The sequence below is a fragment of the Leucoraja erinacea genome, chromosome 27, assembly GCF_028641065.1.
Source record: "Leucoraja erinacea ecotype New England chromosome 27, Leri_hhj_1, whole genome shotgun sequence".
Lineage (NCBI taxonomy): Eukaryota > Metazoa > Chordata > Chondrichthyes > Rajiformes > Rajidae > Leucoraja > Leucoraja erinaceus.
Window position 1 is genome coordinate 2,893,213 of NC_073403.1, and position 27,145 is coordinate 2,920,357.

Sequence of the window (27,145 nt, forward strand, 5' to 3'; positions counted from 1 at the left end):
TACACAAAATTGCTGGAGAAACTCAGCGGGTGCAGCAGCATCTATGGAGCGAAGGAAATAGGCAACGTTTCGGGCCAAAACCCTTCTTCAGACCGCTGGGATGTGTTTAGTTTAGATCAGAGTGTTTAGTTTAGTTTAGTTTAGTTTAGATTAGAGCAGTTTCGAGATACAGAGCAGAATCAGGTCATTCAGCGCACCGAGGTTGCGCCGACCAGCGATCCCCGTACACGAGCACTAACCTACACAATAGAAACATAGAAACATAGAAATTAGGTGCAGGAGTAGGCCATTCGGCCCTTCGAGCCTGCACCGCCATTCAATATGATCATGGCTGATCATCCAACTCAGTATCCCGCACCTGCCTTCTCTCCATACCCCCTGATCCCCTTAGCCACAAGGGCCACATCTAACTCCCTCTTAAATATAGCCAATGAACTGGCCTCAACTACCCTCTGTGGCAGAGAGTTCCAGAGATTCACCACTCTCTGTGTGAAAAAAGTTTCTTCTCATCTCGGTTTTAAAGGATTTCCCCTTTATCCTTAAGCTGTGACCCCTTGTCCTGGACTTCCCTAACATCGGGAACAATCTTCCTGCATCTAGCCTGTCCAACCCCTTAAGAATTTTGTAAGTTTCTATAAGGGTCAATTTACAATCTTTATCAAAACCAATTAACAGATGGTGTAACTCATCGATTCTGGCAGTATCTGCAGAGGGAACGGAATCATTCCCTCCATAGATACTCGACGCTCCAAAGTTGATCGATGATCATATGCGGAATGTTGCAGTTAGGAGGAGGGATAAGGAGCGGACCTTGGACGACCAAATTTGGTTCTCGATTCCCCCCCACTCTGGGCAGGAGAATCTGTGCATTTACCCGACCTATTCCCCTCGTGATTTTGTACACCTCTATGAGATCAGCATGATTGCAGAAGGGATTATTATCATCTAGTGCAGGAGGTGGCAGCAGAGTTCAGCTTTAGTGACATAGAGGAGCTGCTGTAGCGGCGGCCTCCAGCCGCAGGGGGCAGTAGCCGGTCCTCCAGTTGGTCCTCCGGCCCGCAGTGGGCAGTAGCTGGTCCTCCAGCCGCAGGGGGGAAGTAGCTGGTCCTCCAACCGATCCACCAGCCGGCAGGGGGCAGTATTTTCTGGTCCTCCGGCCCGCAGGGGGGGAGCAAAGATCCTATAGCAGAGCTATAGGATCTTTGGGGGGGAGGGCGGTAGCTGCTCCTCGGTCCTCCGGCCACAGGGGGCAGTAGCTGGTCCTCCAGCTGGTCCTCCGGCCCGCAGTGGGCAGTAGCTGGTCCTCCAGCCGCAGGGGGGAAGTAGCTGGTCCTCCAACCGATGCTCTCCAGCCGCAGGGGGGCAATAGCCGGTCCTCCAGCCGCAGGGGGGCAATAGCTGGTCCTCCAACCGATCCTCCAGCCACAGGGAGCAGTATTTTCTGGTCCTCCGGCCACATGGGGCAGTAGCTGGTCCTCCAGCCACTGGGGGGGCAGTAGCTGGTCCTCCAACCGATCCTCCAGCCGCAGGGGGGCAATAGCCGGTCCTCCAGCCGCAGGGGGGCAATAGCAGGTCCTCCAACCGATCCTTCAGCCGCAGGGGGCAGTATTTTCTGGTCCTCCGGCCGCAGGGGGCGGTCGGGTCGAGGCCGAGTCCCGGCAGTGGCGGCTGACGCTGACGCTGACGCTGACGCCGACGCTGACGCCGACGCTGACGCCGGGCCGGGGGGCAGCTGTTGGGCAGCGATGGGCGGCGGGGATCTGGTGAGTGTCCGACACACACACACACACACGGGCCCGGGGAGAGGGGAGACCGGGGACGGGGAACGAGAGAGAGAGAGAGAGAGAGGCATGGAATCGAGGGGCTCGGGCACACTGAGGCCTAGCGGATGTGGAGGGGAGGGGGAGGGGAGGGGGGAGAGAATGAGGGCTGAGTCAAGTGAGGGGTGGATGGATGGAGGGGGAGAGAGTGCCAGAGGAGGAGGGAAGGAGTGGAGGAGGAGAGGAGATGAGGAAGGGGAGGGAATTTGGTGTCTTGGTCCTCCAAAATATTCCAAATGGAATTTAAACTGTGGAGGTGGTGGAGGGAGGGCTGAAGCCAGAAAGGGTTATTGGGAAGAAAGAGCTACTTTAAATTTAGTTGAGGAGGGGAGAGAATGAGAGGAGATGAGGAATGGGGAGGGAATGAGGGGTGATGGCGAGCTGGAGGGGAGGGGAGGGGTTGTGTCCTGTCAAAGTGATCCACCTGTGTCCTGTCGAAGTGACCCAGTTGTGTCCTGTCAAAGTAATCCACCTGTGTCCTGTCAGAGTGATCCACCTGTGTCCTGTCAGAGTGATCCACCTGTGTCCTGTCAGAGTGATCCACCTGTGTCCTGTCGAAGTGACCACCTGTGTCCTGTCAGAGTGATCCACCTGTGTCCTGTCAAAGTGACCACCTGTGTCCTGTCGAAGTGATCCACCTGTGTCTTGTCAAAGTGATCCACCTGTGTCCTGTCAAAGTGACCCACCTGTGTCCTGTCAAAGTGACCCACCTGTGTCCTGTCAAAGTGACCCAGTGCCATCATAACCCATGTCTTGGTTTCTTGGTCCTCCCAAAATATTCCAAATGGAATTTAAACTGGAGGTGGTGGAGGAAGGGCTGAAGCCAGAAAGGGTCTTTGGGAAGAAAGGGCTACTACCTGTGAGGGGTGGGAGGTGATTATTTTTGTTGTGAGTTTTTCAATCCTGTTTACCAGCAAGGATAGACACAAAGCACTGGGGTAACTCAGCAGGCCAGGCAGCATCTCTGGAGAACAGCGACAGGTGATGGTTCGGGTCCTTCAAGGACTTTGGAAGTTACTCTGACGTTCGACAAAGCGCAGGCAGACACCACACTGAAGACTAATGTCAAGCATTAACTCTGCTCCTACTCTCCTCTTCTGTATCAAAGTGCTATGGGTTGTTTTCAAGCACAGTACAGTCCAGAACCTTGCATTCCCTCTATCTCCATCCCTTCCCCACCCTAGTTCTCCAATTAGTTTCACTGTCCTCCTGATTCATTTTCCTGTTTGCATGCCTCGTTGTCAGCTTCCCTTCAGTCAACAATGAACTATTGTACATTTCCTTGATCAATGTCTGCTTTGATCTGTCCTTTTCATACCTTACATGCTCTTTGTACCCTTCCATACCTCTAGTTTCCCTCTCCCCTTGCTCCCAATCTGAAGAAGGGTCTTGACCCGAAACATCAACCATTCCTTCTCTCCAAAGATGCTGCCTGACCCTGAGTTGCTTGATCATTTTGTGCCTATCTTTGGTGTAAACCGGCATCTGCAGTTCCTTCCTACACAGTACAGAGATTGTTGCACCTCCTCCAACCTCATCTACTGTAGCCGCTGTTCCAGGTGTCAGCTTCTGTACACATCGACGAGACCAAGTCCAGGTTCGGCGATTGTTTCGCTAAACACCTCCGCTCAGTCCGCCTCAACCTACCTGACCTCCCGGTTGCTCAGCACTTTAACTTCCCCTCCCATTCCCAATCTGACCTTTCTGTCCTGGGACTCTTCCATTGTCAGTGTGAGGCCCAGCGTAAATTGGAGGAACAGCACCTCATATTTCGCTTGGGTAGCTTACACCCCAGCGGTATAAACATTGACTTCGCTATCTTCAAATAGCCCTTGCTTTACTTCTGTCTCCATCCCTTCCCCTTCCCAGTTCTCCCACCAGTCTTACTGTCTCCAACTTTCTATCCCTGTCCCGTCCACTCCCCCGACATCAGTCTCGACCCGAAACGTTGCCCATTCCTTCTCTCCAGAGATGCTGCCTGTCCCGCTGAGTTACTCCAGCATTTCTTTGGGAAGATGTGATGGCTCTAATGAGAGTGCAGGAAAGCTCTCCCGCTTTTCCCAAATAACTGTTTGAAATGCTAACATTCTTTTCAGCACAATGTTTAGTTTAGTTTATCATTGTCAACGTGTGCTGAGGTACAGTGAAAAGCTTTTTTATTGTATGCTATCCAGTCAGCGAAAAGACTGTCCATGACTGTACATCCCTAATCTGAGGAAAAACATTCTTACCATAGAGGGAGTACAGAGAAGGTTCACCAGACTGATTCCTGGGATGTCAGGACTTTCATATGAAGAAAGACTGGATAGACTCGGCTTGTACTCGCTAGAATTTAGAAGATTGAGGGGGGGATCTTATAGACACTTACAAAATTCTTAAGGGTTGGACAGGCTAGATGCAGGAAGATTGTTCCCGATGTTGGGGAAGTCCAGAACAAGGGGTCACAGTTTAAGGACAAGGGGGAAATGAGAAAGGACCGAGATGAGAAAAACATTTTTCACACAGAGAGTGGTGAATCTGTGGAATTCTCTGCCACAGAAGGTAGTTGAGACCAGTTCATTGGCTATATTTAAGAGGGAGTTAGATGTGGCCCTTGTGGCTAAAGGGATCAGGGGGTATGGAGAGAAGGCAGGGATGGGATACTGAGTTGGATGATCAGCCATGATCATATCGAATGGTGGTGCAGGCTCGAAGGGCTGAATGGCCTACACCTGCACCTATTTTCTATGTTTCTATGTTTCTATTACAATCAAGCCAAGTTGGTGTATAGATACAGGATAAGGGAATATCATTTAGTGAAGTCTAATGACCGATTAAAGTTTTCCGAGGGTCTCCAGTGAGGTAGATGTTTGCTCAGGACTGCGCTCTGGTTGGTGATAGGATGGTTCAGTTGCCTGATAACAGCTGGGAGGAAACTGTTGCTGAATCTGGAGGTGTGCGTTTTCACACTTCTATACCTCTTGCCTGATGGGAGAGGGGAGAAGAGGGAGTGGCCTGGGGTGAGACTGGTCCCTGATGATGCTGGCCTTGCCGAGGTAGATGGGAGGGAGGGAGGTTGGTTTGCGTGATGGTCTAGGCTGTGTCCGCAGCTCTCTAAATTCCCGTATTCTTATCCTTGCTGATCTTTTTCTTCTGAATTATATGGCTTATTTCAAAGTAAAATCTCCTTCATCTGTCACTTGCAGAATCTAAAGAAGAGCTGGCATCCACAGACCTTGAAAAATGTTGAACGAGTGTGGAAGGCAGAGCAGAAACATGAAGCGGAAAAGAAAAAGATTGAGGAGCTTCAGCGGGAGCTCCGCGAGGAGCGAGCCCGAGAAGAGATGCAACGCCATGCGGAGGATAGCGGGGCCATGAAGTAAGTCGCTAGCGTTCTGGCCGTTTGCGCGCTGACTGCAAAACGGAGGAAGCCAGGAAAGCAAGAATCAATGAAGATAGACACCAATTGCCGGAGTAACTCAGCAGGTAAGGCAACATCTTTGGATAAAAAGGAATAGGTAACATTTTGGGCCAAGACCCTTCTTCAGATTGAGAGTCAGGGGAAAGGGAAACTAGAAGCATGTCTGAAGAAGGTTATCGACCCGAAACGTCACTTATTCCTTTTCTCCAGAGATGCTGCCTGTCCCGCTGAGTTACTCCTCCAGCATTTGGTGTCTATCTTCGGTGTAAACCAGCACCTGCAGCCTTAGAAATTAGAAACGGTATCGGGCCTGTGAAAGAACATCAGTGCACAATTCTGCCTTTTTTGCTTTACCCTCAAACTCCCTTTCCAATAAATCCTTACAGGCTTTTAAATCTATTTATAAAACAAGATTTTAATCTTAGTTTCAAGCCGACTGTTCTCGATCCTGACAGGTGAAGTCGATTCCCTTTCGCACCTCCCTATATCTATTGTGTGGGAATAAACTGCAGGTGCTGGTTTATACCCAAGATAGACACAAAATGCTGGAGTAACTCGGCAGGTCAGGCAACATCTTTGGAGTAAGAGGATGGGTGATGTTTTGGATCGGAACCTTTCCTCAGACTCAGAAGATGGGTTTCCAACCCATCCTTTTTCTCCAGAGATGCTGCTTAACCCGCTGAGTTAATCCAGCACTTTGTGTCTAACTTCCATAAATCTCTTGACGGTATTTAAGCCACACATTTCGACAACACCATAGCCATCTTGATTGTGGGTGAACTGTCACTATATGTCATGTTGTTACTTGCGGGCAGAGCACCAAGGCAAATTCCTTGTATATGAATACTTGGCCAATAAACTTATTCATTCATTCATAAATGCATTCATTCATGGATAATTACCCCATCAATTGAGCTGTGTGACCGCATCTTTATAAATTAGTTTGATATTTTTAAGCTCTTATTTATTAATAGCAACGCTCCACTGATAATATGTGTCTGGGTAAGTTACGCATCTTTTATGGAGAAAGTTTGCTGTTCTTTCTTTCCACCACTCTAAAATGTATTAGCAATAATTAATCTGTAGTTCTAAAGACAGAAAAAATATTTAGACCTTTGGCAAATCTTATGTCCTGGCTTATGAAGGGTTTCTGAGAAGATGCCGAAAAATGCAAAAATTAAAGGCTAATCAAGATTTTTGTGCTTGTTGAAAAAGGGAAAGAAAGTTGCAGATACTGGAAAACTGAAGTAAAATGAAGAAAGAGCTGAGTGGGACCTAATTTGTTGTTTGTTTCACTATCATAGATTGCATGTGGTGGGCTGAAGGGCCTGTTTCTGTGCTGTACAAATCCATGCATCTGTGTCTCTGAGATTCTAAAGAGGCCTTGAATATTCTGGATTTATTTGTGTTATTTCTTTCATTTCCTTTCATGTTGACAAAATTGAATTTTTATTTTTTTGAAGAAAATGTCTCTCAAGAGACATTAATTTGAGATTTTAAATTGGAATTGGTAATATCGAGAATGAGCACAGTTAATTAGTTTAGTTTGTTGTGTTTAGTTTATTATGCCGTGAAAAGCTTAGCGTACAGTCTCAACTTATTAAAATCTACCTTGTCTGTTCAGTGGTAGACTCAAACAGCATGGAAGTTGGTTCTTCAGCCCAACATGTCCATGCCAATCAAGATGTCCTTATGTGCCATTTATCCGTCTTTAGAACATGGAACATGGTAGAGTACAAGAACAAGGTTATTCGGCCCACAATATCAGTGCCAAACATGAGGCCAAGATAGATTATCATTATAGACAATAGATGCCATTCGGCCCTTCGAGCCAGCACCACCATTCAATGTGATCATAGCTGATCATCCCCAATCAGTACCCCCATTCCTACCTTCTCCCCATTTTCATAGAAACATAGAAAATAGGTGCAGGAGTAGGCCATTCGGCCCTTCGAGCCTGCACCGCCATTCAATATGATCATGGCTGATCATCCAACTCAGTATCCCGTACCTGCCTTCTCTCCATACCCCCTGATCCCCTTAGCCACAAGGGCCACATCTAACTCCCTCTTAAATATATACAATGAACTGGCCTCAACTACCCTCTGTGGCAGAGAGTTCCAGAGATTCACCACTCTCTGTGTGAAAAAGTGAAAATTTTGATATTCGTTCATGACATAATCTGGATTGGCAGCTTGTTCGTAGATTAAAGATAGACACAAAATGCTGGAGTAACTCAGCGGGACAGGCAACATCTCTGGAGAGAAGGAATGGGTGACGTTTTGGGTCGAGACCCTTCTTCAGATGTTTATTTTGATTGTATGATACAGTGGCACCTGTGGCGTATATAAGTCCCCAGAGGTCTCCTCAGTGTGAAAGTATGGATTGAGTTTATACAGTTGCCCCCTCCTTGTCTGACTTCCTCGAGCTCTTCGCAGTGTTAAAGTGTAATGTCAGGTTGGATTTTTGTCTGCAGAAAGAAATCGGACCGTCTCGACTGGATGTACCAAGGCCCCTGTGCTATGGTGAACAAGGAGGACTACTTGCTGGGCAGACCCATCGACAAGTACGCCACCGACAAGATGGTGGACGAGGAGTCTGGCCCTTCTTCAGACACTGGGCTACTTCCTGGCTCCATCTTCACGGCCACAGGGGCGAACTCTGCCTTGGATATGGCTTCCAAAATCCGGGAGGATCCACTGTTTACAATCAGGTGGGAAAACTTGCTGCCTTCCATGCACTGATACTCAAGAGTAAGATCATGCAACGGTACAGCACAGGAATGGACCCTTCGGCCCACAGTGTTTGTGCTGAACACAATGCTGTTAAACTGATCTATTCTGCCTGCACGTGATCCATATACCTCTCTATCCCTTGCACCTCCATGTGCATATCTAAAAGCCTCGTAAAAGTCATTGTCGCATCTGCCTCCACCACCACTCTTGGCAATGCGTCCCAGGCACCCATCGCTCTCTGTGTAAAACAAAGCTTGTCCTACACATTTCCTTAAAACTTCCCCACTCTCACTTCTGCTTCTTCTGCTTCTTCTTGTGTGGCGTGCACAGCCTAAAGTTGTAGGACAGCTTGGTCTATTTGGTCTTCTGTTTGTGCACGTCGAGTCGATTGCATTAGTCGAAACAGGGCGGACCACGTGAAGGTTGCAATCTTCCACCACCCCCCCCCCCCCCCCCCCCCCCCACCACTCTCACTTTATAGTGTTGGACGTTTCCACCCTGGGGGGTAAAAAAGGTTCTGACTGTCAACCCTGTCTATGTCACATACCAAAAGTTAGCTTGTTGGGAGAGAGATGAAGCCAGAAGGTTCTGGAATCTTTCAGCTTGATCTGTGTTACGCTGTACGTACACTGCTCCTTGATCCAACAATATCATGATCACATTTGACTTAACCATATAACCATATAACAATTACAGCACGGAAACAGGCCATCTCGACCCTTCTAGTCCGTGCCGAACACGTATTCTCCCCTAGTCCCATACACCTGCGCTCAGACCATAACCTTCCATTCCCTTCCCGTCCATATAACTATCCAATTTATTTTTAAATGATAAAAACGAACCTGCCTCCACCACCTTCACTGGAAGCTCATTCCACACCGCCACCACTCTCTGAGTAAAGAAGTTCCCCCTCATGTTACCCCTAAACTTCAGTCCCTTAATTCTCAAGTCATGTCCCCTTGTTTGAATCTTCCCTACTCTCAGTGGGAAAAGCTTGTCCACATCAACTCTGTCTATCCCTCTCATCATCTTTAAGGAAGGGATTTAAGAGAATCATCCACTGACCCATTTTATCGATGAAGTTCATAGAAGGATGAGTGGGGACCTCATTGGAACTTACCAAATAGGGAAAGGGTCAGATAGAGAGAATGTGGAGAGGATGGTTCCACTAGTGGGAAAGTCTAGGACCGGAGACCCTAGCCTCAGTAAAAGGATGTACCTTTAGAAAGGAGATGAGGAGGAATTTCTCTGGTCAGATGCTGATGAATCTGGGGAATTCAATGCCACAGATGGCTGTGGAGGCCAAGTCAATGGACGTTTTTAAGGCAGAGATAGATATATTCTTGATTAGTACTGGGTGTCGGGTTATGGGGAGAAGGCAGGAGAATGGGGTTAAGAGGAGAGATAGATCAGCCATGGTTGAATGACAGAGTAGACTTGAAGGACCGAATGGCCTAATTCTGTTCCTATCACTTATGAACTTATAGGGAAGGGAACCAAGGCATCCCATCCATAGTTTACAGGTGGCAAATGTGTTTCCCTATCAGTCTCAAAATGCTGGGTGAATGCAAGACCTGCCGCTCCCAATTTGATTATTTAAATACCTCGTCCTCCTTATTTTGACAGTAACAGAAGACGTTTATGGTATTGATTTTTATTGTTAAATAAATTGATGCTTGCAGGAAGCGTGAGGAAGAGAAAAAGAGAGAGACTTTAACTAATCCCATGAAAATGAAGATGATCAGAGAAATGGTGAGTTGGCCTTCGTCTAGAGCTGCTGCCTCATGGGGCCAGAGACTCTGATTTGATCCAGACCTTGGGAACTGTCTGTGTGAAGTTTGCACGCTCTCACTGTGACCGCGCGCGGGTTTCTCACGGATGCTCTGGTTTCCTCGCACATCCCAGGCATCCCACGAGGATGCTAGGCGACTGCAGAGCATGCTAGGAGGCTGCAAGGTGACTTGGATAGGCTGGGTGAGTGGGCAAATGCATGGCAGATGCAGTATAATGTGGATAAATGTGAGGTTATCCACTTTGGTGACAAAAACAGGAAAGCTGACTATTATCTAAATGGTGGCCGATTAGGAAAAGGGGAGATGCAACGAGACCTGGGTGTCATGGTACACCAGTCAGTGAAAGTAGGCATGCAGGTGCAGCAGGCAAGTGAAGAAAGCGAATGGCATGTTAACATTCATAGCAAAAGGATTTGAGTATAGGAGCAGGGAGGTTCTACTGCAGTTGTACAGGGTCTTGGTGAGACCACTCCTGGAGTATTGCGTACAGTTTTGGTCTCCTAATCTGAGGAAAGACATTCTTGCCATAGAGGAAGTGCAGAGAAGGTTCACCAGACTGATTCCTGGGATGTCAGGACTTTCATATGAAGAAAGACTGGATAGACTCGGCTTGTACTAGCTAGAATTTGGGAGATTGAGGGGGGATCTTATAGAAACTTACAAAATTCTTAAGGGGTTGGACAGGCTAGATGCAGGAAGATTGTTCCCGATGTTGGGGAAGTCCAGGACAAGGGGTCACAGCTTAAGGATAGAGGGGAAATCCTTTAGGACCAAGATGAGAAAAACTTTTTTCACACAGAGAGTGGTGAATCTCTGGAACTCTTTGCCACAGAAGGTAGTTGAGGCCAGTTCATTGGCTATATTTAAGAGGGAGCTAGATGTGGAACTTGTAGCTAAAGGGATCAGGGGGTATGGAGAGAAGGCAGGTACAGGATACTGGGTTGTATGATCATCCATGATCATATTGAATGGCGGTGCAGGCTCGAAGGGCCGAATGGCCTACTCCTGCACCTATTTTCTATCTTCCTATGTGTCCAAATAGGGATCATATATAACTAGTGTCAATGTGTGAGTGATGATCGGTCTGGGCTGAAGGGACCATTTCCATGCTGTATCTCTTAACTAAACTGAAACTACACGGTTGATCCCTGTTTTTTAAATGGTTGAAGACACGCAACACTGATGGCTCCCAAACCGTCATTACGATGAAATAACTTTTTGGGTATTTTCCTCCAAACAAACCTAGATTTCAATGCCTAACTCCTTCAACAGTTCGGGCAGGAACTGAAATTGTATGGGTGTACTTCGTTGACTATCCATAATTCAACAGCTAACTTTGCAGTAGGCAAGAGAATAAAATTACAGTCAGCCATGTTGTCAACAAAAACAACTGGAAATGCAATGTCTGTATCTTGTGAGGGTCTGAAAGTGGGTTTAGAAAGTAGAATGTGGAGAGGATGTTTCCGTAGCAGGAGGGTCAAGGACCAGAGGGCACAGCCTCAGGGCAATAGGACGTAACTATGGAATTGAGATGAGGAAGAATCTTTTCAGCCAGAGGGTGGTGAATCTGTGGAATTAATTGACTGGTGGAGACCAAGCCGATGGGTAATTTTAAAGTGGAGATGCAGAGGTTCCTAATTAGTAAAGGTGTCAAAGATTGCAGGGAGAAGGCAGGAGAATTGGGTTGAGAGGGAAAAATAGATCAGCTATGATCAAATGGCGGAGGATGCTGGATCTGCTTAATGGCCTAATTCTGCTTCAATGCCTTATGATCTTTAAGCTTATTAATGTCATGTGTACTGATGTACAATGAAAATGCTATTCAGTCAAATGTGGTAATACTATACACTAATGCAATCAAGGGAAACTCGGATACAATAAGTAGAAGAAAGAGCTCAGCATTAGACAATAGACAATAGGTGCAGGAGTAGGCCATTTGGCCCTTCAAGCCAGCATCGCCATTCAATGTGATCATGGCTTATCATCCCCAATCAGTACCCCGTTCCTGCCTTCTTCCCATATCCCCTGACTCCCCTATCTTTAAGAGCCCTATCTAGCTCTCTCTTGAAAGTATCCAGAGAACCGGCCTCCACTGCCCTCCGAGGCAGAGAATTCCACAGACTCACAACTCTCTGTGTGAAAAAGTGTTTCCTCGTCTCCGTTCTACATGGGTTACCTCTTATTCTTAAACTGTGGCCCCTGGTTCTGGACTCCCCCAACATCGGGAACATGTTTCCTGCCTCTAGCGTGTCCAAACCCTTAATAATCTTGTATGTTTCAATAAGATTCCCTCTCATCCTTCTAAATTCCAGGGTGTACAAGCCCAGCCGCTCCATTCTCTCAGCATGTGACAGTCCCGCCATCCCGGGAATTAACCTGGCGAACCTACGCTGCACTCCCTCATTGTAGCACACCAGTTCCAGAGACAAAGTCCATTGTCTGCAATGGGGTAGAGGACAGCAAGTTCTTTTCCCAACGAGAAATGGTGCTTGATTTAAAGGTAGAAAAGAGATTTAAAAGAGTAGGGTGAAGTATGAGATGATAGCAGCGACAAGTCGTAATTGCCCTGGCTCCAGCTTTGCCAATGTCGTTTCACTTTGTGGAGTGACGGTTTACTCCAGATTTATGTGGGATCTTAATTAACGGGATCCACAGAGATCAGATGGTGCAGAGTCAGATGCATGATTTAAATATGTATATATATACATACATAAAAAGCAGAAAGAGAAATAAGTGTCCAACTCTCTTTCTTTCAAAAGCTAAAAAAGAACCTGGATAAAACAGAAAAGAAGAAAAAGAAGGAGAAGAAGAAGAAGCACAAGAAACATCGGCACTCCAGTTCCAGTGATAATGGGCAGCACAAAACAAAGTACAGTATATTAACCATATAACAATTACAGCTGATCCGTGCCGAACCTGTGCCGAATATTAGCTGATAATGTCAGCACCGGCTGCAGTATTGTGCCCAATCCTGGCTACCACACTTTGGAAAAGACCAAGGCTCTACGTTGGGCTGAGGGATATGGTTTAGTTTAGAGATGCAACGTTTTAAACTCTCTGCCACAGAGGGTAGTTGAGGCCAGTTCATTGGCTATATTTAAGAGGGAGTTAGATGTGGCCCTTGTGGCTAAAGGGATCAGAGGGTATGGAGAGAAGGCAGGTACAGGATACTGAGTTGGATGATCAGCCATGATCATATTGAATGGCGGTGCAGGCTCGAAGGGCCGAATGGCCTACTCCTGCACCTATTGTCTATGTTTCTATGTAGAGCAAAGGGGAAGATACAGAGTGCAGAAGGTACTTCTCAAGAGTGCAGGAGGATGTATGGTGATCCTATTGAGGCGTACAAGATCGTGAGGAGGTGCAGGCTTGAAGGGCCGAATGGCCTACTCCTGCACCTAATTTCTATTTTTCTATGTTTCTAAACAGGCTCTTTGGCCCACCGAGGCCACCCCAACCAATAATAACCCAGTCACTCTAGTTCTGGGGTTCCCAACCTTTCTCGTCCCGTTTCCCCCTGGCAACTTGAATAGCACATAACGATGTTATTTCACTTATTTATGAACAACTAATGATGAAAGCAAATGGTATGTTGGCATTCATAGTAAAAGGATTTGAGTATAAGAGCAGGGAGGTTCTACTGCAGTTGTACAGGGTCTTGGTGAGACCACACCTGGAGTATTGCGTACAGTTTTGGTCTCCTAATCTGAGGAAAGGCATTCTTGCCATAGAGGGAGTACAGAGAAGGTTCACCAGACTGATGCCTGGGATGGCAGAACTTTCATATGAAGAAAGACTGGATAGACTCGGCTTGTACATGCTAGAATTTAGAAGATTGAGGGGGGATCTTATAGAAACTTACAAAATTCTTAAGGGGTTGGACAGGCTAGATGCAGGAAGATTGTTCCCGATGTTGGGGAAGTCCAGAACTAGGGATCACAGTTTAAGGATAAAAGGGAAGTCTTTTTGGACCGAGATGAGAAAATCATTTTTTACACAGAGAGTGGTGAATCTGTGGAATTCTCTGCCACAGAAGGTAGTTGAGGCCACAGTTCATTGGCTATATTTAAGAGGGTTAGATGTGGCCCTTGTGGCTAAAGGGATCAGGAGGTATGGAGAGAAGGCAGGGATGGGATACTGAGTTGGATGATCAGCCATGATCACATTGAATGGCGGTGCAGGCTCGAAGGGCCGAATGGCCTACTCCTGCACCTATTTTCTATGTTTCTATGAACAGATACCGGTATACCGGGACCAAACACAGTCAGTCAATGAGAAAAAATATGTAAAATCCCGAATCAACAAATGTACCTCCTGGGTAGGTGAAATTTACCCCCAGCTTGGGAGCCCTTGCTCTTGTTCTATATTATCTCATATTCACGCCCTTCACACCAGGGCCAATTTACAGAAAACAATTTACCTGCATCCCTGTGATAAACTCAAAATGCTGGAGTAACCTAGTGAGTCAGGCAGCATCTCTGGAAAACAATGGATCAGGTGACATTTTGGGGCAGGACCTTCAATTCAATTCAATTCAATTCAATTCATCTGCATCTAAAGTTCTTTTTTATTACATTTAACCTACAAACCTGCATGGATTTGGAATGTGGGAGGTAACCAGAGCATCCAGAGAAAACCTATGCGGTCACAAGGGGAACGTGGAAACTCCGCAAAGACAGCACCCGTAGTCAGGATCAAACCCGGGTCTCTGGCGCTGTGAGACAGCAACTCTGCCACTGTGCCACCCCTATTCAATAAATGTCTGAACAGGGATTTGAACTCAGGACACCCGAAGCATCAGAATTACACATTACTCCCTCGTGAAAACCATACCTTTAAGCCAATAAATCAACGTCAGTTATTCAGTTATGTTTGAGGACAGAAAAGTTAGTCAAACCACAAAGGGAATAAGATTTGACAGAACCGTTTAAAATGACGATAGCATAGATACACAGGGATCATTCTCAGTGGCAGGCGGGTCAGGAAATCAGAGAACAGATTAATTGGCTGATTGAACAATATTTCATTAGGCCTGAAAGGTGCTTCATAAATACAAGTCTTTAGTTCGATTGATTGATTGATTGATTGATTGAAGGTACAATATGGAAACAGGCTTCTCAGTCCACGTTGACCATCAATCACCCGCTCACACTGGCCTGTCTATTTCCTTCCACAAATGCTGTCTGACCCTCTGAGTTACTCCAGCAGTTTGATTTTCCTCAGGTTTCCTGCATCGGAAATCTCTTGTCACCCTAGCTCTGTTGTATGTGATGTTGAATAGCTATCCTCAATCAGCGTGATAAATGAATGATTGTTTAGTGGGCGTTTTGCTGGGAGAAAATTGACTGCTGCGTTTCCTATATTACAATAGTGACTGCATTTTGGAAATACTTTACTAGCTGTACTTTTTTGGCACTCCCTGGGCCCAAGTAATATGCTGTAGAAGTCCCAAGTTTTCTTTACAGGCATCGCATGTTAGGGTTAAGAAAAATCCATTAAAAACTTTGTCCTCATTAGTTATTCCCTGACAGGTATTAGAGATGAGAAAAACATATTTCACACAGAGAGTGGTGAATCTCTGGAATTCTCTGCCACAGAAGGTAGTTGAGGCCACCGTTCATTGGCTATATTTAAGAGGGAGTTAGATGTGGCCCTTGTGGCGAAAGGGATCAGGGGGTATGGAGAGAAGGCAGGGATGGGATACTGAGTTGGATGATCAGCCATGATCATATTGAATGGTGGTGCAGGCTCGAAGGGCCGAATGGCCTACTCCTGCACCTATTTTCTATGTTTCTAACATGTAGGTACAGCACATTACCTGAGAGAATGTATTGGCTGAAGCTCCATGATTGTCAAGTATTGATCTATTTTCAAATTTATATAAAGACACTGAATTAGAAGCCTAAATATAGGGGGGGGGGGGGGGGGGGATGGGGGGGAGGGGAGGGGGGGGGGGGGATGGATATATATAGAGAGAGAGCGAGAGAGAGACTTGACAGGATGGGGTTTTTTTTAAGTTCCGTGTTATTTGAAAACTTGAATTTGGGAACGTTTGCAGTGTAACAATCAGTTTGTATTTCTTTACTCTGGAACAGAATCAACCTATATTTTTAAACTATTGCAGACGGCGTGAAAAGAGCACTTCACCCACGTCAGTCCAGAAGAAAATCGCTGGTTACGGTTTAAAGGTTTGTCCTCGTGCATCTTTGCTGCTTCTAAAATGCCTGGGTTTTTCTATTCGGTGTGTTGCAAATCCAGGTAATTGCTCTCAAAATGAAAAGCGTCCAAGTCTCTCATCATAGACGACACACACAACAATTTGGTGTCTTTATGTTATTGCAGCCAACCAGTGTGTCATTACGGCAGGTTTTAAGTGAACGTATCCATAACTTAAAATGTAATGATCACTCTTGACTCTAACTGCGCAATTGTAGGTGATTAAAGCTCTTTAATAACACACGGCAGTTGAGTTGGTTGTCATATTAAATATATCAACAGCAGATTAAAGTATTAATCGCCAAACTAATTATCAGATGTGTCATTGTTGTTGCTTTTAACAGTACAGTTGAAATCCTAGCCTTTCATCACATAAAGGGTCGGGCTATGATACAAGTTTACGTTTAATACTGTCGTATGTAGTGAGGTACAGTGAAAAAACTTTGTGTTGCATGCTTTCAGTTAGGTCAGTTCTGGAATTAATTTAAATGTGTGCTCACTGAATATCAACAGTTTATCCATTGTCTTTTGTTAAAATTTCATAATTTTAAGCATATAAAATGTCCCCTGCTGAAGTTGCTCAGCATGTTTCACAGGAGTGTGGTTATTGCAATGCATAGCACAGTATTTTCTCCCTACTCAGTTTTAGGAATCTGCAGTTTTGTCTTTATCCATCGACATAGCAACAGAATTAGGCCATTCGGCCCATTGAGTTCAATCATGGCCAATCTATCTTTCCCTCTCAACTCCATTCACCTGCCTTCTCGCCGTGCTGTTGGGGGGGGGGGGGGGGTCCAGAACCAGGGGCCACACAGTTTAAGAATAAGGAGTCGGCCATTTAGAAAGGAGACGAGGAAACACTTTTTCTCACAGAGAGTGGTGAGTCTGTGGAATTCTCTGCCTCAGAGGGCGGTGGAGGCAGGTTCTCTGGATGCTTTCAAGAGAGAGCTAGATAGGGCTCTTAAAAATAGCGGAGTCAGGGGATATGGGGAGAAGGCAGGAACTGATTGGGGATGATCAGCCATGATCAAGTTGAATGGCGGTGCTGGCTCAAAGGGCCGAATGGCCTACTCCTGCACCTATTGTGTATTGTACTGTTTGACCGCATTACCACGCAAGCACCTGTAAATCTCCTTTAAAAAATTCCCATTGAGGTGGCGTCCACAGCCGTCTGTGGCAATGAATTCCACAGATTCACCATTTCGTGTTTCACAGCCTTAAATGGGAGGATGTTCCTTTCCGCCTTTCAGTGATCTTGCCATCTGCTCTCCAGGTGAAAGATTCTCACAGGATTAAACAACGACCTGCTTCCCCATCCCTTGACCACGGTGAGGTGGCGCACAAAAGCAGGCCCAGGTCCAGGTCACGGTCGGGGAGCCACTCGCGATCAACAGCGCGGCAGTCTCACAAACGCAACAAGCATGAAGATTCGCGGGGTCGAAGATCCAGGTCATCATCTCGATCCCCTCCAAAGCACTCGAAGGCGCATTCACAGTGAGTAAGACAAAATGTTTAAGCAAGAACGGCAGATGCTGGAAAAATCGAAGGTAGACAAAAATGCTGGAGAAACTCAGCGGGTGAGACAGCATCTATGGAGTCTGAAGAAGTGTCTCGACCTGCAACGTCTCTTACTCCTTCGCTCCATAGATGCTGCCTCACCCGCTGAGTTTCTCCAGCATTTTTGTCTACCTTCACAGTGAGTCCATCACCTATCTCACCTGCTTTGTTATTGAAAGAAAGTTTTGTTTAATTCTTCCTCTCCTGCAGTTGCTGACGTGCTACAGTGCATGTTAGTGGCCGGCAGACTCTTATCCCAAATGCCAGGCTTGACGGTAACCACGGTAACCACAGGGTGGTGCAGCAGAAGAGTTGCCGCCTCACAGCGCCAGAGACACGGGATCCTGACCGCAGGTGCTGTCTGTGTGGAGTTTGCATGTTCTCCCTGTGACTGCGTGGGTTTCCTCCCAAGTGCTCCGGTTTCCTCACACGCTCCAAAGACGTACAGGCTTGTTACCACGCTGTATCTGTCAAACTAAAAAACTAAAACCGGACGGAGCACCTGTGGAAACCCACCGGGTCACAGAGGGAACATGCAAACTCCACACGGACAGCACCCGAGGCCTGGATCGAATCAAGGTCCCTGGCGCTCTGAGGCAGCCCTAAAATTTCGGGAAAACATTTTTTTTGAACGAGAGACCCGGGTTCGATCCTGACTTCAGGTGCTGTCTGCACAGAGTTTGTACCTTTTCCCTGTGACCGTGTGGGTTTTCTCTGGGTGCTCCGGTTTCCTCCCACATTCCAAAGATGTGCAGGTTTGTATCTTAATTGGCTTCTGTAAATTGAGCCTAGTGTGTCGGATAGAACTGGTAAACGGGTGACCGTGGGATGAGCACGCATGCCAAGCTGCAACGGCTTGTGTTCCTAATACCATCCTAGCCATGTAGATTCAGATTCAGATTCAGATTCAGATTCAATTTTAATTGTCATTGTCAGTGTACAGTACAGAGACAACGAAATGCATTTAGCATCTCCCTGGAAGAGCGACATAGCAAATGATTTGAATAAATAATAATAAGTGTCCGGAGGGGGTGGTGATTGGCAGTCACCGAGGTACGTTGTTGAGTAGAGTGACAGCCGCCGGGAAGAAGCTGTTCCTCGACCTGCTGGTTGGGCAACGGAGAGACCTGTAGCGCCTCCCGGATGGTAGGAGGGTAAACAGTCCATGGTTGGGGTGAGAGCAGTCCTTGGCGATGCTGGGCGCCCTCCACAGACAACGCTTGCTTTGGACAGACTCAATGGAGGGGAGCGAGGAACCGGTGATGCGTTGGGCAATTTTCACCACCCTCTGCAATGCCTTCCAGTCGGAGACAGAGCAGTTGCCATACCATACTGTGATACAGTTGGTAAGGATGCTCTCGATGGTGCAGCGGTAGAAGTTCACCAGGATCTGAGGAGACAGATGGACCTTCTTCAGTCTCCTCAGGAAGAAGAGACGCTGGTGAGCCTTCTTGATCAGAGTTGAGGTATTGTGGGTCCAGGAGAGGTCATCGGAGATGTTGACTCCCAGGAACCTGAAGCTAGAAACACGTTCCACCTCCGTCCCGTTAATGTGGATGGGGGTGTGCGTGCCGCCTCTGGACTTCCTGAAGTCTACAATGAGCTCCTTGGTAGACATTGAAAGAGCTGTAGAATGATCAGTTCTAACGAGAAGGTAGACAAAAATGCTGGAGAAACTCAGCGGGTGAGGCAGCATCAATGGAGCGAAGGAAAAGGTGACGTTTCGGGTCCAGACCCTTCTTCAGACTGATTGGGGGTGGTGGGGGCGGGAAGAAGAAAGGAAGAGGTGGAGACAGTGGGCTGTGGGAGAGCTGGGGAGGGGAAGGAGGGAGAAAGCAAGGACTACTTGAAATTGGAGGTCAATGTTCATACCGCTGGGGTGTAAACTACCCAAGCGAAATATGAGGTGCTGCTCCTCCAATTTGCAGTGGGACTCACTCTGGCCATGGACAGAAAAAGTTCTAACGAGAATTTATTTTTGAAGGTACTCTGACACGGGAAACACCCAAGCACGAAAAATATCCCCAAAGAGAGAAGGATACCAGAGGAAGCCTCATTCCAGTCAGTCCAGGTATTTGTCACTCCAGCTCCATGCAAATGGGGTGGGGAGATATTAATGTTTAAAGCTATAACGTAGAATGGAATCAAAATACATGATTGCTTTTCATTTAATTGATCTTGCTGGGATAAAAGGGAAAATAAAAAATATAAAACTGTTGACGTATTATCATAATATATCATCAAAATAATTTGCCAGGGAATACCAGACTACCGAGGGAGGCAACAGCAAATCTAATCTGTACCTTATCTCAAACCCTAAGCCAAGTGAAATCATGAGCTGCTTTAGCTTTTATTTTGATTAATTGCGCCCCTTGTACTGTTCAATAAGTCCAAGGCTGGTTTTATTTTTTCCCCTTAGCGTCACTTTCCCGGGTTTAACTTTGTGTTCCTTCCTTCCTTTAAAATCTAACAAACCCTGTCTTGAGCATTCTTGGCAGCTGAGAATCCACAGCCTTCTTGGATAAAGAATTACAAATTATCGCCAACCTACAAGGAAAGACATGTTGTCTTCCCCCAAGCCCTGAAAAGCAATCCCTTACTTTGAGACTCTGGTTAGTAGTTATAGAGTCATATATAGCATGGATCCAAGCCCTTCGACCTTAACTTGCCCATACCGCCCAATGTGCCCCATCTCCACTAGTCCCACCTGCCTGCATTTGGCCCACAACCTTTCCTATCGATGTACTTGTCCAAATGTCTTTTAAATGATATGATACCTGCCTCAACTACTTCCTCTGGCAGCTTGTCCCAATATACCCACCACCCTCTGTGTGAAAAAAGTTGCCCCCCGGGTACCTATTCAATCTTTCTGCTCTTACCTTAAACCTATGTCTTCTGGTTGTTGATTTCCCTACTCTGGGCAAAAGGTTCTTGTCATGCTGTGGATTGCGGGCATAATGGAGGCAAATGGGACTAGCCCAATATCCCAACTTAGTCGGCATAGACAAGGTATGTCAAGGGCTATTTACACGTATATGACTATGACACAAGTCAAGGAAAGCACCAATTCTGTATCTACCCAGTCAGATCCTTTAAGTTAATTTTCTTCAATTGTTTTGAAGAGATTCTTCTGAACTTGAGCGTTTAGGCCTGGTCTGCTTTTTCATCAGGCTGATGGCCAAAATTATCATGGCAGACGGCTTAACAGTTCACTGTTCTATGTCCTGGTAATTATGTATCGTGATATCTTCTTGCAAAACACATGCTCAACATCTAGGTGCTTAGTATTCCATAACTAGACTAGGCTTGTATTCACTGGAGTTTAGAAGGATGAGTGGGGGGAGGGGTCTTATAGAAACATGTAAAATTATAAAAGGACCGGACTAGCTAGATGCAGGAAAAATGTTCCCAATGTTGGCCGAGCCCAGAACCAGGGGCCACACTCTTAGAATAAAGGGGAGGCCATTTAAGACTGAGGTGAAAAAAAACATTTTCACCCAGCGAGTTGTGAATTTGTGGAATTCCCTGCCACAGAGGGCAGTGGAGGCCAAATCACTGGATGGATTTAAGAGAGCGTTAGATAGAGCTCTTGGGGCTAGTAGAATCAAGGGATATGGGGAGTACGCAGGCACGGGTTATTGATTGGGGATGATCAGCCATGATCACAATGAATGGCGGGTGCTGACTCGAAGGGCCGAATGGCCTCCTCCTGCACCTATTGTCTATGTTTCTATATTTCTATGTAATCCAGAATATAATGAGCAGATATAGAGGAGGGTTGATCAATTGAGTTATCTTTGCTTGCTGCAGGCTCCGAGCAAACACTTGGAGCTTGTGTGCAGCCATTAACAATGGCCTGCAACACCCCTACATACGATGCTATACGGTCCATAAGTTATAGCAGCAGAATTAGGCCATTAGTCTACTCCACTATTTTATCACGGGCGATCTATTTTTCCCTTTCAAACCCATTCTACTGTCTTCTCCCCATGACCCCTGACACCCGTACTAATCAAGTCAACCACTGCCTTAAAAATATCCATTGATGGCCTCCACAGCCGTTAGTGGCAATGAATTCCACAGACTCACCACCCTCTGACTAAAGAAATTGATCCTCATCTTCTTTCTAAAGGTACATAATTTTATTCTGAGTCTGTGACCTCTGGTTCTAGACTCTCCCACTAGTGGAAACATCTTCTCCACATCCACTCTATCCAGGCCTTTCAATATTCGGTACATTTCAATGAGGTTTTCCCCTCACCCTTCTAATGAATGTGTTGGGATTCCTGCAGGAACCTTTCAGCAGAGGAGCTTGAACACAGACGTTTGGAGATGATGGAGAATGCTAAGTGGAGAGATAAAACCCGAGAGAGTAACATCAAGAGGTACAAAGAAGAGGAAGCATTGGAGCAAGAACTTGACAAAAGAGATTCCAAGGAAGCGAAATTCCTCCAGTAAGTATTGCGTATGTTAGCGTTGTGATCTGCTTATGATTTTAGGAATCCCACACCATCCTGGCCACACACTCATCTCCCCGCTACCTTCAGGTAGACGGTACAGGAGCCTGAAGACTGCAACAACCAGGTTCAGGAATAGCCACTTCCCCACAGCAATCAGGTTATTAAACTCGGCTCGGACAAAGCTCTGAACATTAATAACCCATTATCTATTATTTTGCACTTTATCAGTTTATTTATCCATGTGTGTATATATTTATACAATGGTATATGGACACACTGATCTGTTCTGTAGTCATGCCTACTATATTCTGTTGTGCTGAAGCAAAGCAAGAATTTCATTGTCCTATCAGGGACACGTGACAATAAACTCTCTTGAATCTTGAATCTTGTGCAGGTGGTTCTTGTAAAATGCTAGTTGGATGCAACATATGTGTAACACTCTGTATCACACAAGTCGAATTGGTTATAATGCAACTTAGATCAGGAAGTAGAGTGGTGGTAGCGCTGCGATAGAGTTGCTGCCTCACAGCGCCAGAGACCCAGGTTCGATCCTGACTACGTGACCTGTCTGTATGGAGCTTGTACCTTCTCCCCATGACCAGCGTGGGTTTTCTCTGGGAGCTCCGGTTTGCTTCCACACTCCAAAGAAGTACACGTTTGCAGGCTAATTGGCTTAGGTAAAATTGTAACTTGCCCCTAGTGTGCGGAGGATAGTGTTAGTGCGCGGTGATCGCTGGTCGGCACGCACTAGGTGGGCCGAAGGGCCTGTCCCTGCGCCGTATCTCTAAACTAAAGGAAACTCAGCTAGAGAACCATTCAAATGTTACTTTGGGAATTGACATGCAGAAAAAAAGCTGTCTCAAGGAAACTTTATGAAGAAGGGTCCTGAACCTAAATGTCATCCGACCATCTCCTCCCAAATTACGATACGATAAAACTTTATTCATGACCGGAGGGAAATTGGTGCCTGACCAGCTGTTCCTCCAGTGGTTTTTTACCTAATGCAATGCTTGTCCAGTTCCTACCTGCATACACACCAGCAGAGGCCAGTAGAGAGCAAACAAGGAAGGCAGCAGTAACAATAGAAAATAAGGTGCAGGAGTTGGCCTTAATGGATCTCATGGATACGTGTGTTCAGTTAATGCACTGCGTTGAGATATGTGCATTCAGATAACAATGGACAGTAGACAATAGGTGCAGGACTAGGTCATTCGGCCCTTCGATCCAGCACCGCCATTCAATGTGATCATGGCTGATCATCCCCCAATCAGTACCCCGTTCCTGCCTTCTCCCCATATCCCCTGACTCCACTATCTTTGAGAGCCCTATCCAGCTCTCTCTTGAAAGCATCCAGAGAACCCACCTCCACCGCCTTCTGAGGCAGAGAATTCCACAGACTCACCACTCTCTGTGAGAAAAAGTGTTTCCTCGTCTCCGTTCTAAATGGCTTACCCCTTATTCGTAACGATACTAGAGGGTCAGACAGCATCTTAAAGGAACTAACCATTAGGATCCAAATGAGTATCAGATTAATTCCAACAGATGAGTCCACTTGGCTTTTGTCAGCCTCTGGCACAGTGGCACAGTGTGTAGAGTTGCTGCCTTATACCGGTAGGACAAGGTCCCATCCTGACTACGGATGCTGTTTGCATGGAGTTTGTAACTGCCGATATGGCGACTGCACATCTGCGGGTTGTTCGAAGGAATTTCACTGTGCTATATTGAACAATTGAACCGCTGAGATAATTTAACTTGGCGTCATGTTCAGCACAGACATCGTGGGCTGAAGGGCCTGTCCTTATGCTATATTGTTCTATCTATGCTGCCACATCGTTTTTTGTGGATTTGCTGAAGGAAAGGATTTTTTTTTAATTACAATTACTATCTTGCCTAAATGCATTGGGGGATTTTGGTTTGACAATTGTTTTTTTAAAATGTTCACGATTGGCTATTTTTCAGCAAGATGAAGCTACAAAGTACGTCGACATCTTCGCTAGAAGACCGCATGAAACGCAACATTCATTCCTTCCAGCGGACGCCAGCAGCATTGGAGAAGAACTTCATGAAGAAGTGAATCGGGCTGTGAGTGTGAAACCGAGGAGAGGTCCAGTCCGAAGACGGTTCACCCAAAATATACAGCAGCTGCCACTTTTGCCTTTTCCTGAAGAAAAAAAAATAATTCAGGAGCTAGAAATCAATATTACTCAGGGAAACGCCATCTCCAATGCTAATTGATTCTGTGCCCATCGCAGTTCCCCAACGAGCTCCAAGCATATCCAAAGATACCAGCCCAGTTTTTTTTTCAAAGTGTGTCAGTACAAAACAGGAAACTTTCAAGTCAATGGAATTAGCAGACTTATTCCTTGGAGACTGCCCCGGCCAGATCTCACTATCCTGCCCATTATGCCTGGTTTGTTCATGGTCCAGAATTGGCCATCGGTGGTCAGATTTCCCATGAAGGTGCTTGCCCCATTAAGGCGATCAATGTTGATCCGCATGCACAGATAAACCCAGGGTGGTTATATTTCCATGTGGGGCAGAAGGATGGCATTCGGCCCATCAAGTTCCTGCCAGCTCTCCGAGCAATTTTGTTTTCCGCTAATTTTCCCTGTTCCACTATTCTCCCCCACATTCCCATCCTTTCTAAAACCCATGTATACCAGAGGCAAATTATTAACAATGGCCAATCGTCCTCCACCCTGGAGACGTGGGAGGAAACCGGAGCAACGGGGGAAGCCCAAGCGGTCACAGCGAGAGTGAACAAACTCCGCATAGCATCATAAGCCAGGATTGAACCTGCGGCTTAGCGGCACTGTGGCGTAGCAGTAGAGTCGCTGCCTTGCTGCGCCGGAGACCCGGGTTCGATCCCGGCCACGGGCGCTGTCTGTACAGAGTTTGTACGTTCTCCCCGTGACCTGCGTGGATTTCCTCTGAGATCTTTGGTCTCCTTCAACACTCCAAAATTGTACAGGTTTGTGGGTAAATGTACAAATTGTCCCTCGTGTGTGTGTGATAGTGTTAATGTGCGGGCATCGCGGGTCGGCGCGGACCCGGTGGGCCGAAGGGCCTGTCTGCGTGCGCTGTATCTCTAAACTAAACTGAAGCTGCTCCATTGTGCAACTGAGGTCTGTTGAGTAAATGCTGGTGTTTAAATACAAGTGTGTTGCAGAGAGATTCTTGACAAGTTCAATATATCTAGTGTGAAAAGGAACTAATGGGGTCAGGCAGCATCTGTGGAGGGAGGAACAAGTGTTGAACTTCCTGAAGTTCTGATACATGTAAGTTCTGATATGTAGTTTCTCTCTCTACGGACTTGAATATTTGGAGTGCTTCTCTGTATAGAGTTTATTATCTGCGTTTTTTTTGCTTTCCATTGTTTAGGTAATGAGTGAGGCGTGTGGTTTTTGAATCTCACTCCGGGTGGCTGGCCTAAGCTGGCAACTGCAAAGTAATTGTCAGGCCAGTAAAACTGAATGGGAAAAGTCAGCATTGCAGTGTTGCCAGGCATGTTGAATACAGATGGGGCTGGAATTGTGCTCCTCATATGGAATAATTAATGATGCGTGTATAGATTCAGATGTGCGTGGCCATCCCAGTTTACCAACTCCCGAATTAGGTACACCACGTACGTGGGTACAAGCATTTGGCTGGTGGGGTGCATTTGCTGACTGCTGCAGGGCTGCAGGGCTGCATGCATGCATCTTGTGCTGTGCAGGAGCTCGGAACTCTTCTAGTTTGTGAACGATTCTTGGCGTCAGACGTCTCCTGTAATCCGGAGCGGACCCAAGCGGTCATTTTGTGATTCGATGACATACTTGTACATCTTATCCCCATAATGTCTCAGCCGGGAGTTTCTCCCTGTTATCTTTCTTAGAAAGGTTGTTACTGTTTTCTGGAATTCTGCGCTCCTGTTTCTCCACGCTGAGATTGAGTATTTGCCTCTCCCCCCCCCCCCCTCTTCCCCTCTTCCCCTCTCCCCCTCCCCCTCTAACTAACCTGATGCTTGTCAAGTGTCATAGGGATTAGTCAATTTAGGGCCCGGTAGCTGAGAAGAAACTGCCTTGTACACATGCCACTGTCAGCATTCTCATCCCACAGGTACAGCTATCATTTTCAAACAGTCATACTCAGCTGGGCTATTTATCCTGAGCTTTGTACCGCTGTCACCTGATGTGTGCACACAAACGCAAGCCAGCAGAGATTAATATAAGGGTAGAAACCAGGTTAATTCCTCTCCTCACCCCTGAGGTTGCCCAGCGCTGTTGGGGTTAGATTAATGAATGTGTTCGATTTCTCTGCCTGAATCCAGCGACTTCAGTGCAACGGAACAGCTGAGTGGCAGCATGACAGCATTAGTTTTCTAATTACTGCACCACCAAGTCACACACATTCACTAACTGAACAACAGGGAGGGTGCAGAGGGATGAATGTTACCAGAACATTCCTTTGAGAATAGACACAGAATGCTGGAGTAACTCAGCGGGACAGGCAGCATCTCTGGAAAGAAGGAATAGGTGACGTTTCGGCTCGACACCCTTCTTCAGTCTTCAGTCAAGACTCTTCTTTGGTCTGAAGAAGAGTCTCGACCCGAAACGTCACCAATTCCTTCTCTCCACAGATGCTGCCTGTCCCGCTGATTTACTCCAGTATTTCGTGTCTACCTTTGATTTAAACCAGCATCTGCAGTTCCTTCTTACAAACATTGTGTTTCATCAACTTATATGTAGTGTAAATAATTATCAATTGTATTTGGTTGCCAGAAGGGTATCTTGACAGTCGGGTATTACACCTTTGATCTGTTTGCACAAATGAATCTGTATATAACTACCTGATTTATTTGATACTTTTTATTAAAGCTGATGTATAAAACTGAGTGTTTAAATTCCTGGGAAATTTGATGGCAACATTTCTAATGGCATAATTTTGTATATTTTAAACAATAAAGCCATTTAAACATTCATTTTTTTCCCTGTCTGATTGATCCGAAAAATCAACATGGCAACAGGCCCTTCAGCCTAGCGAATCCATGCTGGCCCGTTCACAATCACCCGTTCACACTTGTTTTGTTATCTCACTTTCACTCACTGCACAACAGGGGGAAATTTACAGAGGCCAACTTACCTACAAACCCGCATGCCTTTTGGGATGTGGAAGAGACTTGTGA

The 27,145-nt window shown here is 46.3% G+C and overlaps 1 protein-coding gene across 1 annotated transcript; it reads left to right on the top strand.

The window, feature by feature from the left end:
- Positions 1-1,675: 1,675 nt before the first annotated feature.
- Positions 1,676-26,939, top strand: cwc25 (CWC25 spliceosome associated protein homolog). Its single transcript, XM_055656805.1, has 10 exons — positions 1,676-1,763; positions 5,006-5,178; positions 7,697-7,933; positions 9,638-9,707; positions 12,508-12,617; positions 15,873-15,936; positions 17,238-17,458; positions 19,506-19,592; positions 21,814-21,975; positions 23,941-26,939. The coding sequence occupies exons 1-10, from the start codon at positions 1,746-1,748 to the stop codon at positions 24,053-24,055; spliced, it is 1,257 nt and encodes a 418-aa protein (XP_055512780.1). The 5' UTR covers positions 1,676-1,745; the 3' UTR covers positions 24,056-26,939.
- Positions 26,940-27,145: the final 206 nt, after the last annotated feature.

Coding starts and splice junctions, on each gene's coding strand:
- cwc25 (XM_055656805.1), top strand. Junction 7,934..9,637: donor GATCCACTGTTTACAATCAG/GTGGGAAAACTT, acceptor TGATGCTTGCAG/GAAGCGTGAGGAAGAGAAAA. Junction 9,708..12,507: donor TGAAGATGATCAGAGAAATG/GTGAGTTGGCCT, acceptor TTCTTTCAAAAG/CTAAAAAAGAACCTGGATAA.